General features: G+C 36.3%; 1 protein-coding gene across 10 annotated transcripts in view; it reads left to right on the top strand.

Moving 5' to 3' along the window:
- The window catches only part of HUWE1 (HECT, UBA and WWE domain containing E3 ubiquitin protein ligase 1), a 152,846-nt gene that overhangs the window by 41,843 nt on the left and 92,000 nt on the right, over positions 1-19,003 (top strand). For all 10 annotated transcript variants that reach the window (XM_061137923.1, XM_061137921.1, XM_061137929.1 and 7 more), the window contains 3 exons: positions 1,840-1,938; positions 2,738-2,944; positions 4,313-4,465. In XM_061137923.1, the coding sequence (XP_060993906.1) occupies positions 1,840-1,938; positions 2,738-2,944; positions 4,313-4,465 (459 nt within the window). The remainder of the gene's footprint in view (positions 1-1,839; positions 1,939-2,737; positions 2,945-4,312; positions 4,466-19,003) is intronic.

Here is a 19,003-nt window from a genome sequence, read left to right as displayed (position 1 = left end):
AATTGTTGGTGTGACCGGTGATGGAAGTAAAGTCCAATGCTATAAAGAACCGTATAGCATAGGAATCTGGAGTGTTAGGTCCATGAATCAAGGTAAATTGGAAGTGGTCAAACAGGAGATGGCAAGAGGGAATATCGATATTGTAGGAATCAGTGAACTAAAATGGACTGGATTGGGTGAATTTAATTCAGATGATCTTTATATCTGCTACTGTGGGCAAGAATCCCTTAGAAGAAATGGAGTAGCCCTCAAAGTCAACAAAGAGAGTCTGAAATGCAATACTTGGGTGGAGTCTGAAAGATGACAGAGTGATCTCTGTTTGTTTCCAAGGCAAACCATTCAGTATCACAGTAATCCAAGTCTGTGCCCCAACCAGGAATTTTGAAGAAGCTGAAGTTATATGAAGACCTATAAGACCTTCTGGAACTAACACCCAAAAAAGATGTCCTTTTCATTATAGGGGATTGGAATGCAAAAGTTGAGAAGTCAGGAGATCTATAAAGAAAGCTGAACGCCGAAGAATTGATGCTTTTGAACTGTGGTGTTGCAGAAGACTCTTGAAAGTCCCTTAAACTGCAAGGAGATCAAGCCAGTCAATCCTAAAGGAAATCAGTCCTGAATATTCATTGAAACGATTGATGCTGAAGCTGCAACTCCAACACTTTGGCCACCTGATGCTGGGAAAGATTAAAGGCGGGAGGAGGAGACAACAGAAGATGAGATGGTTGGATGGCATCACTGACTCGATGGACATGAGTTTGATCAAGCTCCTGGAGTTGTTGAAGGACAGGGAAGCCTGGTGTGCTGCAGTCCATGGGGTCGCAAAGAATTGGACACGACAGAGCGACTGAACTGCCTGATGTTCTTTGTAACAGTATGCTGTCTCTCAATATTTACGCTCCTATTATGTGAGATAAGTGCTTTATGTATGTGCAAACACTTGAGCGTCACATTTCCAAGGTAGTTCTTAAAAGGACTTTCTTCCTGATGAGAAAATTGTGGCTAAGAGGTTGGATTTGCCTATGATCAAACAACTTAGTAAAGATTGAGCTAAAAACTGAACCCAGATTTGTTTGGTTCCAAATCTAGGCCCATTCACAACATACCATACTGTTTTACAGAGTTAAATAGCAAGCATGATCACTTCCAGCTACCTTCCGTTAATAGAAGCTTCTCTGTCCCTTCCCTGTCCCGCCCCCACCCCCCACCCCCATCCCCCACCATCCAGCTTTTGAAAACTTACTATGAACTCTGAATCCACACCTTGTTACCTGACGAGGTACCTGACAGGCCCTTTTATCAGTAAAAAGAGAGCAGGAATATATGGAAATGGGAACCACAAATAAGAATGGAGTCCTAGTTTTATTCAGTTCAGAAGGTCTTTGCTTCCTATAATTGGATGGCTTAATATTGTGAAAAATATAGTCAATGCTAATCTTCACCTTTGTGAATTCACTATGACTCCTCAGTGTTTCTCTATTTGTACATTTCTAGTCATTTTGGTTAACTTTCAGACCATGATACAGATTCCTTCATTTTGTTTTTATTGATATTTAGCTTGTTTCCTTTATTTCTTTTGTTTGTACCCTTCCAAGTAGTTTGTCTACAAGTTCATCCAGGTTTAAAAAAATAACACCAATGGCTTGTATCATTCTAAGGTTTCCATATTAATCTCAAATGATTGTCTGGAAATTTTCCATTTTTCTTAAGTGCATTCTATCAAAAGTTTAATTGTTGTGTGTGTTGACATAAGGGTGTTTTTTTCCCCCTGTTCTTTGTCAGTGTGTCTCCCTCATACCCCCAAACACCCTTTTGTGAATATCTGTTTGTTTTTCTCAGCCTGCAGACTGCAGAGCCTTAATAGACAAACTCAAAGTTTGTAATGATGAGCAACTTCTTTTGGAACTGCAGCAGATCAAAACATGGAACATTGGAAAGGTATGTAAACCCATGCTCCCAAAAGAGAAACCATAATGAGATGACCTCATTCAGCAATTGCTTAATAAGCATCTAGTGTGTGTGTGTATGTGTTTTGCACATCTCTAGACTGGTAATTTTAGCCTGTGAATGGTTACCAAGGAAATTTTGAAAGAAATGTAAAGGGAAAAATTTGCTCACTGAGGGTGAAGATTGCTTATGCAGGTGATGATAAATAATCTCAACCACAAAATTCCTTTAGTTTAACTGACAATATGAGTTTGAGATAGTCTCAGGATTTTTACTTGTAGTTTAAAAGACTCTTCTTTCGATAACTCTAAAAAGAAGCATTTCAGATAAAATGGATTTTAGCAAAGAAAGTCCTTGTGTTTTTAGACCTCAGAGTATAGCCAGAATTCTCTCTCTGAAGACCTGCTACAGAGATTTTGTGGTGTCTCCTGGTTAGAACATGTATGTTTTGATGGATAAAACAATGGACTCAGGGGGCTTCTCTGGTGGCTCAGTGGTGAAGAGTCTGCCTGACAATGCAAGACACTCAAGTTCGATCCCTTACCCAGGAAGATCCCACGTGCCAGAGGAAAAGAAAAAACAAACAATGAACTCAGGTTCATGTGGCTCAGAATATGATTTTTCTCATTGGTTTCTGTATTAGTGGGGGATTGAAGAAAAGCAAAGGTGAGAGGTGAACTTGTCTACGTATCATGCTCAGCAATCTATTGTAGCAAACCTCAGCTGCTAAGTACCCACACAGTACTTTTACCTTATTCTTATATATTCCTCTTTCTCTTCCCTTCTCCAGTGCGAGTTATATCACTGGGTGGATCTTTTGGACCGCTTCGATGGGATTCTGGCAGATGCTGGACAGACGGTGGAGAATATGTCATGGATGCTCGTGTGTGATAGGCCAGAAAAAGAACAACTGAAAATGCTTCTCTTGGCTGTGTTGAACTTCACAGCCTTACTCATTGAGTACAGCTTTTCCCGGCATCTGTATAGTTCCATAGAGGTAGGAGAGGTTTAAGCCTATACAGTCTGTTCTTTACTAGAATTGTTCATGTCTAGAATAGTGAAATTGTTATTTCTTTCTGATGATTCTTTCCTTTTCATTACGAAGTTCTGGGGTTTTCAGCATCAAAGACAATGGTAAGATGTTTCTTGGCTAAAGAAACCCTTCACAGGGTTGATGAGAAGGTTTTTACTGTCAAATTCACCTCGTCTTTTAAGATTAAAGAAATAAATGAGAATGTAATACACGTATTGAAGTATTCTTGGGAATCTTCAGGAATTGATTTTTGTCCCAAGTTATCAGAGCAGCCCCAGATTACTTTAATACAACATAATTTGATTACCTTGACACATCACTGGAGTTGGTGCTCTTTTAAGTTTTAGTGTGCTGCTTTTCAGCCTCTTCTCCCCTCTCCCGAAAATGTATATTAATAGCATGCTATGTATTCTTAAAAGAGTGTAGTGGGCATGGGAATTAGTGAACTTTTGAATTCGTCAGGAATCAGTATAAGAAGCAGTACTCTTCCTTTAGCCTAACTTTAGAGTTTTTATGGCTGTTGATTTAGTGCCCTGTTGATTGTTGTGTTACTTTTCCTGTCTTCATTAAAGAACCAGAATCAGAACAAACAGGTAGAAAGTAAGTAACTTCAGAAGAGAAATGGAATAACTGAACTAAAGATAGCACCTGAGCAGTCTGTTGAAGATGAAATAGATAAGTTGCAAAAGGAAATCCATAGCTTTCTGGATAATCAGCAGTCAGAAATACTTTGGTTCATTTCCAGCTAAATTACATACTGATTTTAACACTAACCAAATGTCTCAGTATATTGGTGAATTTTTATTGTATTGAAAAGCAAAAATAGTTACTCTTGGGTTATTGTTAAATACACTGTAACAGTTGTAAGTGCCACCAACTGTTATTTTTAGTTTCTATATAAAGAACCCTGTATTTTATCTAATTCCAATTTTATATTTGTTGTAAAGGATACAGAAGGAGCAAAAATTATCTTCCTCTACTTTTAGTCTAGTTGGAGACTTAATGTTTTGAGCTCTGCTGTATTAAAATACCACATTTGTCTCTTGTCATTGGTTTCTTGCTGTGGAGATGCCTATGTAATTTTGAACTTCTGTTTACATTTTTTTTTAACTTAAATTGGACTTTCATTCTGCCAGATTGTAAGCTTCTTGAGCATAAGATTGCATGTTGAGGTGCTCAAATATTTACAAATCTTTTTACATTGTTAAACTTCTTGATAGCTTTGTAATTGTTGATAAATCTATTACTCTGTTGGCATTTCAAGTTTTCAAAGTCTTGTATGCCTGATACCATGAACCCCCCACCCTCCCCCCACCTTTTTGTCCCCTGTAGCATTTGACAACTTTATTGGCTTCTTCTGATATGCAAGTGGTGCTGGCAGTCCTCAACCTTCTGTATGTGTTTAGCAAAAGATCAAATTATATCACACGCCTTGGATCTGACAAGAGAACCCCACTGCTAACCCGGCTGCAGCATTTGGCAGAGGTGAGTTGTGGGTGAAGAGTCAAAAGAGCACAAAATTTGGACCCTATTATTCCCTTTCACAGGTGTTTCTTGCAGTGTCAAAATGAATAGGAAGCCCTAAGTTAACTTTACTGGCCTAATTGAGAACTATCAGGGACCATTTAGAAGCTAAGTTCCCCCCCAAAATCCTAGGAAGTATTCGCAATTTTATGAAGTAATTTTGAGAAATTTCATAGATCTTTGTTCAAAAAGATTGTTCAAAAATGCCACTTCTCTTCTGGAAAGAAAGTTTAGAATCAGATTCTACTTGGAAGGAAATACTGGCTGCAAAAATCTGGATTTTGAGTCCTGGCCTACCTACCTTATTAGTTCTGATAGCAGTTTTTTCATCTGAGAATTTAGTTATATCTACCTTAAGAGTATTTTCAGAATAAAATAAAATGTAAGGTTCTTAGTGCTATGATGTGGTGGTAGTAATTGTTATTGAAGGCAAAAAACACCCATGTTAAAAGTTCAGCTTAGTCAAACTGTTGTCTACTATTCCTAGAGACAAATTGATAATACATAACTAAGATTTGAGAGATAACCATTGCTAGAAAGGTTTCTTGGAAGAAAATTGATAGGGCTAACTTTTTATTAATAAAAGCAGAATATAAAGTTACCTCACAAGTCATAAAACTCGAGTTTTCAGGTTAATTTTAGGTGTGTGGTTACTTAAAAATCATTTCTGCATGGTTATAAATATAACACAAAAATTCTAGGATGTATAGGAAACTATAAAAAGAATAATCACCAGTTATTCATCTAGATGTAGCCTCCCTTAAAATTTGAGCATATTTTCTTGGATTTGCAAAGATGAGATTTTTTTAACCATTTCTCATTGAAGTTTTTTAGTGACTCAGTTAACTCAATGATGTGAGCCAGTTGTTAATATGCACAGATATTACTGAACTAAAAATGTAGCAGAGGTACTCCAAGAAGTCTTGAATCTGTTAAAAGCCAGTTGGTTTGGTTTTTGTGAGGGTCTGGGACACTGATTCTCAGACTTGGCCATGCATGAGAAAGAATTGATTTATTAAAGCATAGGCTAGGGCCTGGTAATGTGCATTGCTAACAAGTTTTCAGGTGAGACTACTGGTCCAAAACATTGGTATAGTCTATCCTATTGGGTAAAGTTACAGAATCTTAACCAGATTCTTATAGTTGCATTCCAAAGGCATCAAGACCTTTTCCCCTGATGTCTGTTTTTTCCCCATTCTCTAGCAAATCCCATTTAGTGAGGTAGTATCAAATATGCTATGTGTTCTTAATTGCCAGGATCACATGGTGACTCTGGTAGGTGAGGACAGTGAGATTCAGAAGTTACATTACTTTTAGGAAAAGCCTATGAACTTTTAGCCTCTGATGAAGTGTGAGATGTGATATCTGCTCTTTCTAGTGTTGATTATGGTTTTTATCCCAAACATGGGTGTCAGCCTGAAACCCAGCTCCTTGAATCCACATCTTCCACTTGATAACATTCAAGAAGTATATGACTAATCCTGTGCTGGATCTAGTGTAAAACATGTTCTTTTTTTAAAAAAACCTCACGTGGTAGTGGAGAAAGTGATATATATGCATAATTAAAAGGACAAAGAACTAGTTATTCTGAGTAGTACTAACTAATATGTACCCTGGAATCTTAAACATTCCATAGATTTATCTTGGTGGCAAATATATGCTCAGTATTTTAACATTTTGGAAATATACAGAAGAAAATTTATAATGATATATGTATCTGCTCATCATTTTGGTACATTTTCTTAGTCTTCAGGCATATTTCTTTACATATCTGAATGCATGTATGTAACTTTATATCCTGCTTTATTTACTTAATGTACTAGCATCCAGTGTTTTCCCATATTAACTTTACATAATTTTGTAAGAAATGTTTCTTTGTATTTGATAATGGTAACATCTCAGATATGTCACAACATCGCAGACTTTAATGAATCAGGTTTGGCTTGACATGGTCTTTTAAGGATCCCAGCTTACTACAACTTTCTTGTTGTTGGTGCTTGAGTCTTATTAGATCACAAAAGATAGAAAAATTTGTGGGTGACAGTATTAGTAGAAGTATTCTAAAACAGGTAGTTGTGACAACAGAAGAAACAGAAGGAAAGTAATTGTGAAGATGTATAGCCTTTCAAGCTTATTCTGTCTTGCAAATTCAGATCATTGGTTTGACTTACCTGTCACCCCTAAGTACCATCAGGTGTCTATATATCCCTTATCCTCACAGTTTTCAGCAAATTTCTTATTTCTTCAATGGAAGTCTGGGGAATAATGAAGAAATAATTGAAAATGGAATGAGGAAGTACTTTTCCTATTGTTAGTCTTTTTTTATAAAGCTAAAAGAAGTTAAACTTGTGTAGTAATAATAGTGGAAAGTTTGCAGATATAGATGTAACATGTAAGAATTACTAAGCTTAACCATCATTTCTAGCTTTTGATATAAAGTGAGACTTGGAACTGTTCCTTTTACTTGAATACTTAGAGGCCATTGTAGGTTTTCTAATTGGCCTAATTACAATATTGTTGTGTCTCATGGAATAGAGAAGCCTGAGGAGAGGGAGAGAGATGCCAATCAGAACACACATTTTTTTTTCCATTAAATTTGCCATCTTGTAGGGGTGTGATTCATGGCACCCCAAAACAATGACAGTTGTAATAGCAACTATCACTGATCACAGATCATCATAACAAATGTAATGATGAAAAAGTTTGAAATATTGCAATAATTACCAAATGACACACACAGACATGAAGTGAGCAAATGTTGGAAAAATGAAGAATAAGCATGAGAGCAAGAACAAAGTCCAAATTTGCTTTAATTGATTCTGTTTTTCTATTTTGTTTCATTTATCTCTACTCCAGTTTTACTATTTCCTTCTTTCTGTTTGCTTTGGGTTTAGTTTGCTGCACTGTTAGGGTACTGATTTGAAATTTTTCTTTCTTACCAATAAATAGTGGCAATGAACAACTGTAAATTTCCCTCTGTATACTGTTTTATCACATAAGGTATAGTCCATGAGTTTTGATATGAAATGTTTTCATTTTCATTCATCTCAAGGAATATTCTAATTTCCCTTTTGATTTCTTCTTTTACCCATTGTTTGTTAAGAGTGTATTGTTTAGTTTCCATGTGTTTGTGAATTTTCCAGATTTCCTTCTGCTACATATTTCTAATTTCTTTCCATTGTCGCTAGATATGATACTTTGTACGATTTTATTTATTTTTTTAAAATTTCTTAGTTTGTATTGTGGCTTAACCTGTGGTCTGTGTGAGAGACTGCTAATTATTTGTACTTTAGAAGAATGTATATTCTGCTGTTTGTTAGGTAGATTGTTCCTTATATATATCTTATATATATCTTATATATATCCTTATATCTGTTAGGTCTAGTTGATTTAATGTTCAAGTCCTATATTTCTTTGTTTTATCTTTTGTCTAGTTATTTATGTGTTCCCTGTGTATTACAACTAACATCTTCATTAATGAACTGTTCAACTTAATACCAACTTAGTTTTTTTTTCCATTTATTTTTATTAGTTGGAGGCTAATTACTTTACAATATTGTAGTGGTTTTTGTCATACATTGACATGACTCAGCCATGGATTTATATGTATTCCCCATCCCGATCACCCCTCCCACCTCCCTCTCCACCCAATTCCTCTGGGTCTTCCCAGTGCACCAGGCCGGAGCACTTGTCTGATGCATCCAGCCTGGGCTGGTGATCTGTTTCACCCTAGATAATATACATGTTTTGATGCTGTTCTCTCGAAACATCCCACCCTCGCCTTCTTCCACAGAGTCCAAAAGTCTGTTCTGTACATCTGTGTCTCTTTTTCTGTCTTGCATATAGGGTTATCGTTACCATCTTTCTAAATTCCATATATATGCGTTAGTACCAACTTAGTTTTAAGAGTAGACAAAAAGTTTCCTCCTATGTAGCACTTTCCTCTCACTTTATGTTGTTGTTACAAATTACACCTTTATATATTGTGTGTCTATCAACTATTTTATAGTTATAAAACACACAGAACAAAAAGGAATTACAAACCAAAAATAATTATGCATTTTATACTTACCTGTGTAATTAATTTACTGGTGTTCTTAATTTCTTCATATGGAGTCAGGTTACTATGGCATATCCTTTGATATCTGCTCTCTTAGCATTTCTTATAGGCAGGTCTACTAGCAACAAACTGTCAGCTTTTATCTGAGAAAAATTTCTCCTACATTTATGAAGGATAATTGTGCAAGTTATAGAATTCTAATTAGCAGTTACTTTCTTTCAGTACTTTGAATGTGTTTTCCCACTTCATTCTGGCACCTATGGTTTCTGATGAGAAATCAGCTGTGAGGATCCCTTGTATATAACAAATCACATCTTGCTTGCTGCCTTCAAGATTATTCTGTCTTGGTCTTTGAAATTTTGATTATGTCTATTTATGAATCTGTATTTTTATCCTATTGAAATTCATTGAGCTTCTTGGGTTTGTAGATTCATGTCTCTTGTCAAATTTGAGATGTTTTGGCTATTATTTCTTTAAGTAATCTCTTTGCCTTTCTCTCTTCTCCTTGGACTCCCATTTTGTATATGTTGGTATACTTGATGAAGTCCCACAGAACTCTTAACCTACATTTACTTTTCTCTGTCTGCTCCTCAGACTGGATAATCTGAATTGACCTATCTTCAGGCTCATTGATTTTTTTTCACCTTCCAATATTTATTTTCAAATAAATTTGTCAGAATTTTTACAAAAGTATTAGATTGGTGCAAAAGTAATTGTGGTTTGAGACCGTGAATTTTAAATCATTATAACTAGTCTCAAACACATCTTTGTTCATCAAAATGGGAACCGTTACAATCAACATATTTTTGCCAACAAGAAATAAGTTTGTTTATTCCTGTAGCATAAACATTCATGCTTCAGGATTCAAAGAACTCTTGGAAAGCATTTTCTGCATCCTGCTGGTTGTGGAAGCGTTTTCACTGCAAAAAGTTGTCAAGATGCTGAAGAAAGCCAGGTGAATATGGTGGATGAGGCAAAATTTTCTAGCCCAATTCGTTCAACTTTTGGTTGTGTGACATGCGGTTTGGCATTGTCATGGAGAAGAATTGGACCCTTTCTGTTGACCACTGCAGGCTACAGACTTTGCAGTTTTGGGTGCATCTCGTTGATTTGCTGAGCATGATGTAATGCTCAGATGTAATGGTTTCAGTGGGATTCAGAATGCTGTAGTGGACCACCAGACAGTGACCATGACCTTTTTTGGTGTAAGTTTGGCTTTAGGATGGGGTTTGGAGCTTCTTCTCAATTCAACCACTGAGCTGATCCATCTCCAGTTGTTTTTTAAACTGTAGTTTTTGTCACTTGTTACAGTCTGAGAAATGGTTTGTTGTTGTTGCATAGAATAAGAGAAGACACTTCAAAACAATGTGTTTTTTTTTAAATTTTTGGTCAGCTCATGAGGCACCCACTTAGGGAGTTTTGTCACCTTTCCAGTTTGCTTCAAATGCTGAGTGACTGTCAAATGGTTAATGTTTTCTTTGGCAGCTTCTCTTGTAGTTGTAAGAGGATCAATTTCAGTGATTGCTCTCAATCGGTTGTTGTCAACTTCCAATGGCTGTCTACTGCGATCCTCATCTTCAACACTCTCATCCTCTTTGCAGAACTTCTTGAACCACCGCTACACTGTACGTTCCCTAGCAGTTCCTGGGCCAAATGCATTGTCAGTGTTGAGTTGTTTCTGCTGCTTTACAACCCATTTTGAACTCAAATAAGAAAATCACTCAAATATGCTTTTTGTCTAAAATTATTTCCATAGTCCAAAATAAATATAAAATAAACAGCAAGAAAATAATCATTAGCAAAAAAATATAAAGTGAGAAAAGCACGTTAAAATGGTGTATAACATAACGACATTTATTTTAGAATGTATTCTGATATCAAACAGCAGATTTTAGCAATGTGAAAACCGCGATTACATTTGCATCAAACTAATAATACATGTTCAGTGTTGAAAATTAAGAACACAAAAGAAAATTTTAATGAAAATAACAGTAATCCTCAGCTCTCACCATGTAGATAAAATAACATTGTGTTTCATATGCTGCTTTTCCCATCATGTAACCTATGGTGAGTATTTTCCCACAGTGTTAAGATTTTTAAAGATTGGACAATAGTCTTAGTTTCCAAGCCACCCTCCTGGTCCTCCATTGGTGCCCTTGACTGGTGCCTTCTCTTTTGCTGCCTCCAAGTGTTGGAGTGGCTTAGTGCTTCACCCCAGATTCTGTCTCTTATCCATTTATATTCTGCCTATGTGATCTTGCCCAGTTTCATGGTTTTAAGGGCCATTGACTCCCAAAATTATGTGATTTCTTTGAACCTCAAACTTGTATATTTACTGCCTTCTAAACATCTCTACTGGATATTAATTGTAATGTGTACAAAATCAAACATGACCACCTCTCACATGTCTTTCCCCAATACTCAATCCATTTCAGATACCTGGCACCCTTGCTTTCCTAGATGGTGCCAGGCACACTCTTGCTCCAAGGCCTCCGTGCAGCTATGTCCCCAGTTGTCTCTATGACTTGCTCCCTCATCTTCTTTTAAGTCTCAAAAACCACCATCTCAGTGACATCTCCCTACCATCCTATTTTAAAATCAGAACACTTTCCATATTCCCTATTACACTTTGCTTCATTTTTCTCTGTAGCACATATTACCATCTAACATTATATATTTTTTAAATTCATTTATTCATTCTCCGTGCTTAAATCTGCTGTTGAACCACTTAGTGAAATTTTCATTTCTGTTACTGTGCTTTAGCTACAGAATTTCTATTTACTTCCTTTTTTTAAAATAACTTCTAATTGGCAGTCTTTATTTGATGAGACATCATTCTCATGGTTTCCTTTAGTTCTTTGTATAAGATTTGGTTTAGCTCTTTAAGCATATTCAAAATAGACTATTTAAAGTCTTTGCCTAAATCCAATGACTGAACTTCTTCAGGAATTAATTCAACTAATTTTTTTCCAGTTTTGTAGGGATATATAAACCCAAATGAACTTTTTGGCTAACCCAGTGATTGAAATAAAGCATTGTGTGACTTTAAGGCATACAACATGATGATTTGTTACACTTGTATATTGAAAAGTGATCACCACAGTAGGATTAATTAACATCTCCATCAGCTCACATAACTGCCATTTCCTTTTTTGTAGTGAGAACATTTAAGATTTATTCTTTTAGCAACTTTAAAGTATATAGTACAGTATTGTTACCTATAATCACTATGCTATAAGTTAGATCCCCTGATGTTTTTCATTATATAATTGGAAGTTGGTGCAATTTGACCAACATCTCCCCTTTTCCCCCAGTCCCTAGCAACCACCATTCTAAGCTCTTTCTTTGTGGTCAGCTTTTGTAGATTCCATGTATAAGTGATACTATACAGTAGTTGTCTGTCTCTGATTTACTTCACTTATTAGAATGCCCTCAAGGTCCATCCATGTTTGTCTCAAAAGGTGAGATTTCCTGGTTTCTCATGGCTGAGAAATGAGGTGTTCTCATTGTGTGTGTGTGTGTGTGTGTGTGTGTGTGTGTGTGTTTATATGTATTTTACACACACGTATTTTTTTTACACACATATATGCCACATCTTTATCCATTCATCCATAGATGGGTACGTATATAGTTTCCATACCTTAGCTACTGTGAACAATTTTGCAATAAAAATCGGAGTGAAGGTATCTCTTTTTCCTGATTTCCTTTCCTTTGGATAGATAGCCAGAACTGGAATTGCTGAATCATAATAGTTCTGTTTTTAATTTTTTGAGGAACTGCTGTACTGTTTTCTGTAGAGGCTATTTGTTGTTGTTGTTCAGTGACTGAGTCGTGTCCAGTCTTTGTGACCACATGGACTGCTAGATAGATAGATAGATAGAGGCTATACCAATTTTTATTCCCACCAACAGTGCACAAGCATCCTCTTTTCTCCAAATACTTGCCAGTACTTGTTATCTCTTGTCTTCTTGAAAATAGCCAGTCTCTCAGGTGTGAGGTGATATATCACTGTGGTTATGATTAGCATCTCCCTGATGATTAGTGATATTTAGCAGCATTTCATGTAACTACTGGCCATTTGTGTATTGTCTTTGAAAAGATGTCTGTTTAATTCCTGTGTCCATTTTATTTATTTATTTTTTAAAGAGATGAAGATAAATTTTATTTTTTAAAACAACTATTACAATAGAGGAAAAGAGACTGCAGTATAGAAGTGGGCTTAATTCTGAATGCAGGATGGGCATTTGCAGCCAAGGAGCAGGATTGGGGTGGGCACAGTGGGTGGAGTTAATAAGAGGAAGTATCAGGGGTAGGGGAGATTCTGGTTCCCCTGACTTAACTGGTTTCTTGCTGAAACTAGATTCTACAGGGAAGGACCCAGAAAAGCCCAAATTTGAGGACTCGCTGAGAAAATTGCTCACAGGAGCCTGAGCAAATTTGGGTCAAAGAGAGTCTTTGTCAAGACCCAGGATCTGAGTTCAGGGAAGGAAGTGGGGGAGTGTAGGGGATTGAATGGTAGTCCCCAAAAGGATATGCCCATGCCCTAAACCCCAGAACCTCTGACTATGAAAGAAGAGTCTTTGCAGATGTAATTAAGAATCTTAAGATCATCCTGGATTATCTGAGTGAGCTTAAATCCAATAACAAGCATCCTTATAAGAGACAAAAGAGAAGGAAACACAGACAAACAAGTCCATGTGAAGACAGGCACCTCTGCCCATTTTAAGATCAGATGGTTGGTTTTTGTTACTGTTACTCAGCTGTATGAGTTCTTTATATTTTGGATAATAATTTCTTTTCAGATATAATGGTTTGCAAATATTTTCTCCTGTTGTGCAGATTATCTGTCCATTTTGATTGTTTCTTTTGCTATGCTAAAATGTTTTAGTTTGATTCAGTCTCCTTTATTTTTGCCTTTGTTGCTTTTGGTATCATGTCCAAAAAATTGTCACCAAAACCAGTGTCAGTGTGCTTTTACTCATGTTTACTTTTAGGAGCTTTATGGTTTCAGGTCTTATATTAAAGTCTTTCATTCATTTCAGGTTAATTTTTTTAGTGGTATAAGATAAGGGTCCAACTTCATTTTTTTCCCCTGTATGTTAGTTTTCTCAGCACCATTTATTGAAGAGACTGTACTTTCCCCATTGATTATTGGCTCCCTTTGAAATATTATTTGACTGTGTGTGTGAGGATTTATTTCTCTGTTCTTGATTATGTTCCGTTGGGCTATGTGTGTTTTTTATGCTAATACCATACTGTTGATTACTATAGCTTTGTAATGGTATTTGAAATCAGGAAGTACAATATCTGTAGCTTTGTTCTGTCTCAGGATTGCTTTAGTTATTTGGGGTCTTCTGTATTCCATATAAATTTGAGGATTGTTTTTCCTGTTTATAGGGAAACTGTCATTGGATTTTTGAAAGTAATTAAAATTTATAGATTACTCTCAGTACTATGGACATTTTGACAATACTAATTTTTCCAGTCCATGAACATTGGATATTTGTCTCTTCTTTAATTCCTTTCATCAGTGTTTTGTAGTTTGCAGTGTACAGATTTTACCTCCTTGGTAAAATTTATTTCTAAGTATTTTACTTTTTTTATGGTATTGTAAATGGGATTGTTCTACTTCTTTTTCAGATAGTTAGTGTATGGAAATATAACTGATATCTGTATGTTAATTTTGTATCCTGCAACTTTACTGAATTTATTCTAAGTTTTTGGGTGGCTCCTTGGGGATTTTCTGTGTATCATTTGCAAGTGAAAACAGGACTTGACTTCTTTCCTTCTGAATTGTATGTCTTTTTTTTTTTCTTGCTGAATTGCTGTGGCTAGAATTTCCAGTATTGTGCTGAATTTCCAGTGCTGTGTTCCACTATTGTGAGTGGTTAGAATGAACACCTTGTCTTGTTCCTGATCTTAGAAGGAAAGGTTTCAGCCTTTCATCATTGAGTATGCTGTTAACTGTGGGCTTGTCATATGTGCCCTTTATCGTGTTTAGGTATGTTCTCACTATACCCCGTTTTTGGGTTTTTATTATGAAAGGATATTGAACTTTGTCATTACTTTTTTCTTCAACTTCTGAGCTTATGTGATTAGCTCATGTGATTTTTGTCTTTCATTTTCTTAATGTGATATCACATTTATTGATTTGCATGTGTTGAAACATCTTTGCACCCCAGGGATAAATCTCACTTAAATTGTGATCTATGTTCCTTTTAATGTGCTGTTAAATTTGAGTTCCTGGTAGTTTACTGAGGACTTTTGCAAGTTTGTACATCAGGGGTATTGGCCTCTAGTTTTCTGTTCGTGTATTGTCCTTATCTGGCTTTGGTATGAGGGTAACTTTGGCCAAACAATGGTGATTTTCCAATTACCAGTTGAAAAGTGTTCCTCCTTCAATCATTTGGTAAAAATTTGAGAAAGATTGGTTATTCTTTAAATGTTTCACCAGGGAAACCATTTGGTCCTGGAATTTTCTCTTGGGGGGTCTTTCTGATTACTGACTCAATCTGTTTATTCATTATTGGTCTCTTCATACTTTCTGTTCTCCATGATTCTGTTTTGGTTATATATTTCTAAGAATTTATCCAATTCTTCGGGGTTATCCAATTTGTTGGCATTTTGTTCCTAGTAGTCTCTTAGTGATCCTTTGTATCTGTGGTATCAGTTGTAATGTCTCTTCTTTTGTTTCTGATTTTATTTATTTGGGTCTTAAGCCTTTTTTTTTCAGTCTAGCTAAAGTTTTGAAACTATTTTATTGAGTAGTTTTTTAAAAGTTCTTACTTTCATTAATCTTTTCTGTGGTTTTTCTAGTCTCTATTTCATTTATTTCTGCTCTGATTTTTGTTCCTTTCTTCTACTAACTCTGGACTTAGTTCATTCTTTTTCAAGTTGAGGTATAAAATTAGGTTGTTTGAGATATTTCTTATTTTTTAATCTAGGCATTTATTTCCTATAAACTTCCCTCTTGAAGTACTTTTGGTGCATCCTATTCATTGTGATATTTTGTGTTTCTATTTGCCTCAAGATATTTTTAATTTCCCTTTTGATTTCTTCCTTTGACCCTTTGGTTGTTCAGGAGTGTATTGCTTAATTTCCAGATTTTTGTGAATCTTTCCAGTTTTCTTTCTGTAACTGATTTCCAATTTCATACTATTAGGGTCCAGAAAAATATTTGGTATGATTTCAGTCTTAAATTTGCTAAGACTTGTTTTGTGACCTATCATATAATCTCTCTAGGAGAATGTTCCATGTGGATTTGAGAAGAGTGTATTCTGCTGTTGAATAAATGTTATACATATGCCTACAAGGGCCATTGGTCTAAAGTATAGTTCAAATCCAATGTTTCCTTCTTGATTTTTCTCTCATTACAGTCTATCCGTTGTTGAAAGTGAGATGCTGACATCTCCTCCTATTATTATATTCTCTCTTTCTCCCTTCATTTGTTGTTCAGTCACTAAGTCATGTCTGACTCTACAACCCATGGGCTACACCATGCCAGGCTACCCTGTCCTTCACTATCTCCTGGAGTTTGCTCAAATTCATGTCCATTGAATCAGTGATGCTGTCTAACCATCTCATATCTCCCTTCATATCTACTGTATGTGTGCTCAGTCAATTTAGTCATGCCCAACTCTTTGTGACTCTGTGGACTGTAGCCTGCCAGGCTCCTCTGCCTGTGGGATTTTACAAGAATATTGGAGTGGGTTCTAACTGATACAGGGGACCTTCCCAACCCAGGGATCAAAGCTGCATCTCCTGCGTAACAGGTGGATTCTTTACCCGCTGAGCCACCTAGGAAGCCCTCTTATCTATTAGCATTTACTTATACATTTAATATGTTCCAGTGTTATGTCCATATAATTTACAGTTGTTATATCCTCTTTGAATTGACCCCTTTATCATTTTATAGTGACCTTAATTGTCTCCCATTACAGGTTTTGAGTCAAAGCTTAGTTTGTCGGATATGGGTAGCTATCCTTGCTCTTTTGGTTTCCACTTCTGTAAAACGACTTTTTCTTTCCCTGCACTTTGAACTCATGTGTGTCTTTAAAGCTGAAGTGAGTCTCTTGTAGGTAGCATGTAGTTAGGTCTTGTTTTTTTTTTTCCATCCAGCTACTTTATGCCTTTTGATTGGGAAAGTGAATTCATCTACATTTGGAGTAATTATTATTAATAATAGGTAGGGACTTAGTTATGCCATCTTATTAATTCTTTTTTGATTGTTTTGTGTTTCCCTTGCTCCTTTCTTCTTTTGCTGTCTTTCTTTGTGAATAATGGTTTTCATGTACTTCAGTTCCCTTCTATTCCTCTTTTATCTAACCTAAGTTTTGCTTTGTGGTTACCATGAATCTTACATAAAACATAGATATAATAGCAACTTAACTTTGATTGCATATGAAAAACTTAAGGCTTTTAATCCCCTTTGATTTTATGATTTGATGTCACAGTTTGCCTCTTTTTATACTCTGTATTCATTAACAACGTATTTTAGAATTTAAAAAAATTTTTTTATTATATTTTTTAAGAAACTTTTGTCCATTAACTTTTATCATTCATGGGTGATTGTTTAAGATAGTATTTTCCTGGGGTTCTCAAACAGCTGCTGAGAGTGGCTGCAACCAATTCACAGACCACTGCAGGATCCACAGCTTGGGTCCTGTTATCCAACAAACTGGTGGGTGAGACTTCTCCCAGGTCCCTTTGCATGTAGGGTTGGATTCCACAGCTTCCATAAAGGTACTTTTCTCTATGAATGGGTGCCAAGTTATTGTGGGGGCGAGGGATGGAGCACAGTGAAAGCCATCTTATTGCACTACCTTGCTAAGGCCACTCCTTACGTTGCTACAGTGGACATTTTGAATATTACAACATGGCAACTCTGGAAATCAGACTCTCACCCTTTCCTAGGGTTTGTTGTTAAGATTTGTTGTTTTTTATTTAGACTTTTCTGAACTGGTTTCTGAATTCTTTGTTTTATGTGGTCATTGAAGTCTCTGTTAGCGTAGTGGTCAGCTAGTGATTTGCCTTATTCCTGGAACCAAATTCTCTCTGTCTTTGCTGGTGAGTTCTGTGTGCATATTGGTATCTTTGATGTCAATGCTCACTATCTTCAATACTTAACCAGAAAGTTGAGAGTCGCTGTGGGCAAGAATTCCTTAGAAAAAATGGAGTAGCCCACATAGTCAACAAAAGAGTACAAAATGCAGCACTTGGATGCAGTCTCAAAAATGACAGAATGATCTCTGCTCGCTTCCAAGGCAAACCATTCAATATCACAGTAATCCAAGTTTATACCCCAACCAGTAATGCTGAAGAAGCTGCAGTTGAACGGTTCTATGAAGATCTACAAGACCTTCTAGAACTAACACCCAAAAAAGATGTCGTTTTCATTATAGGGGACTGGAATGCAAAAGTAGGAAGTCAGGAGATCCCTAGAGTAACAGGCAAATTTGGTCTTAAGAGTACAAAATGTGAAGTAATTAGCCTCCAACTAATAAGAAAAATAAATAAACAAAATAAAAAATTTAAAAAGAGTTCTCATCAAAAGGAAAAAAAAAAAAGAGTACAAAATGAAGCAGGGCAAAGACTTAACAGTTTTGCCAAGAGAACACACTGGTCATAGCAAGCACCCTCTTCCAACAACACAAGAGAAGACTGTACACATGGATATCACCAGATGGTCCATACTGAAATCAGATTGATTATATTCTTCACAGCCAAAGATGGAGAAGCTCTCTACAGTCAGCAAGACCCGGAGCTGACTGTGGGTCAAATCATGAACTCCTTATTGCCAAATTCAGACTTAAATTGAAGAAAGTAGGGAAAACCTATAGACCATTCAGGTATGACCTAAATCAAATCCCTGACAATTATACAGTGGAAGTGACAAACAGACAAGGGATTAGATCTGATAGAGTGCCTGAAGAACTGTGTATGGAGTTTTGTGATATTGTACAGGAGGCAGTGATCAAGACCATCCCCAAGAAAAAGAAATGCAGAAAGGCAAAATGGTTGTCTGAGGAGGCCTTACAGATAGCTGAGAAGAGAAGCTAAAGGCGAAGGAGAAAAGGAAAGATATACCCATTTGAATGCAGTGTTCCAAAGGATAGCAAGGAGAGATAAGAAAGCCTTCCTCAGTGATCAATGCGAAGAAATAGAGGAAAACAACAGAATGGGAAAGACTAGAGATCTCTTCAAGAAAATTAGAGATACCGAGGGAACATTTCATGCAAAGATGGTGACAATAAAGGACAGAAATGGTATGGACCTAATTGAAGCAGAAGGTATTAAGAAGAGGGGCAAGAATACACAGAAGAATTATATAAAAAAGATCTTAATGACACAGGTAACCACGATGGTGTGATCACTAGAGCCAGACATCCTGGAAGGCAAAGTCAAGTGGGCCTTAGGAAGCATCGTTACAACCAAAGCTA

Source organism: Dama dama, chromosome X, assembly GCF_033118175.1.
Source record: "Dama dama isolate Ldn47 chromosome X, ASM3311817v1, whole genome shotgun sequence".
Taxonomy (NCBI): Eukaryota; Metazoa; Chordata; class Mammalia; order Artiodactyla; family Cervidae; genus Dama; species Dama dama.
The sequence above is the reverse complement of the archived record's forward strand: the minus strand, read 5'-3'. Positions and strand labels throughout refer to the sequence as shown.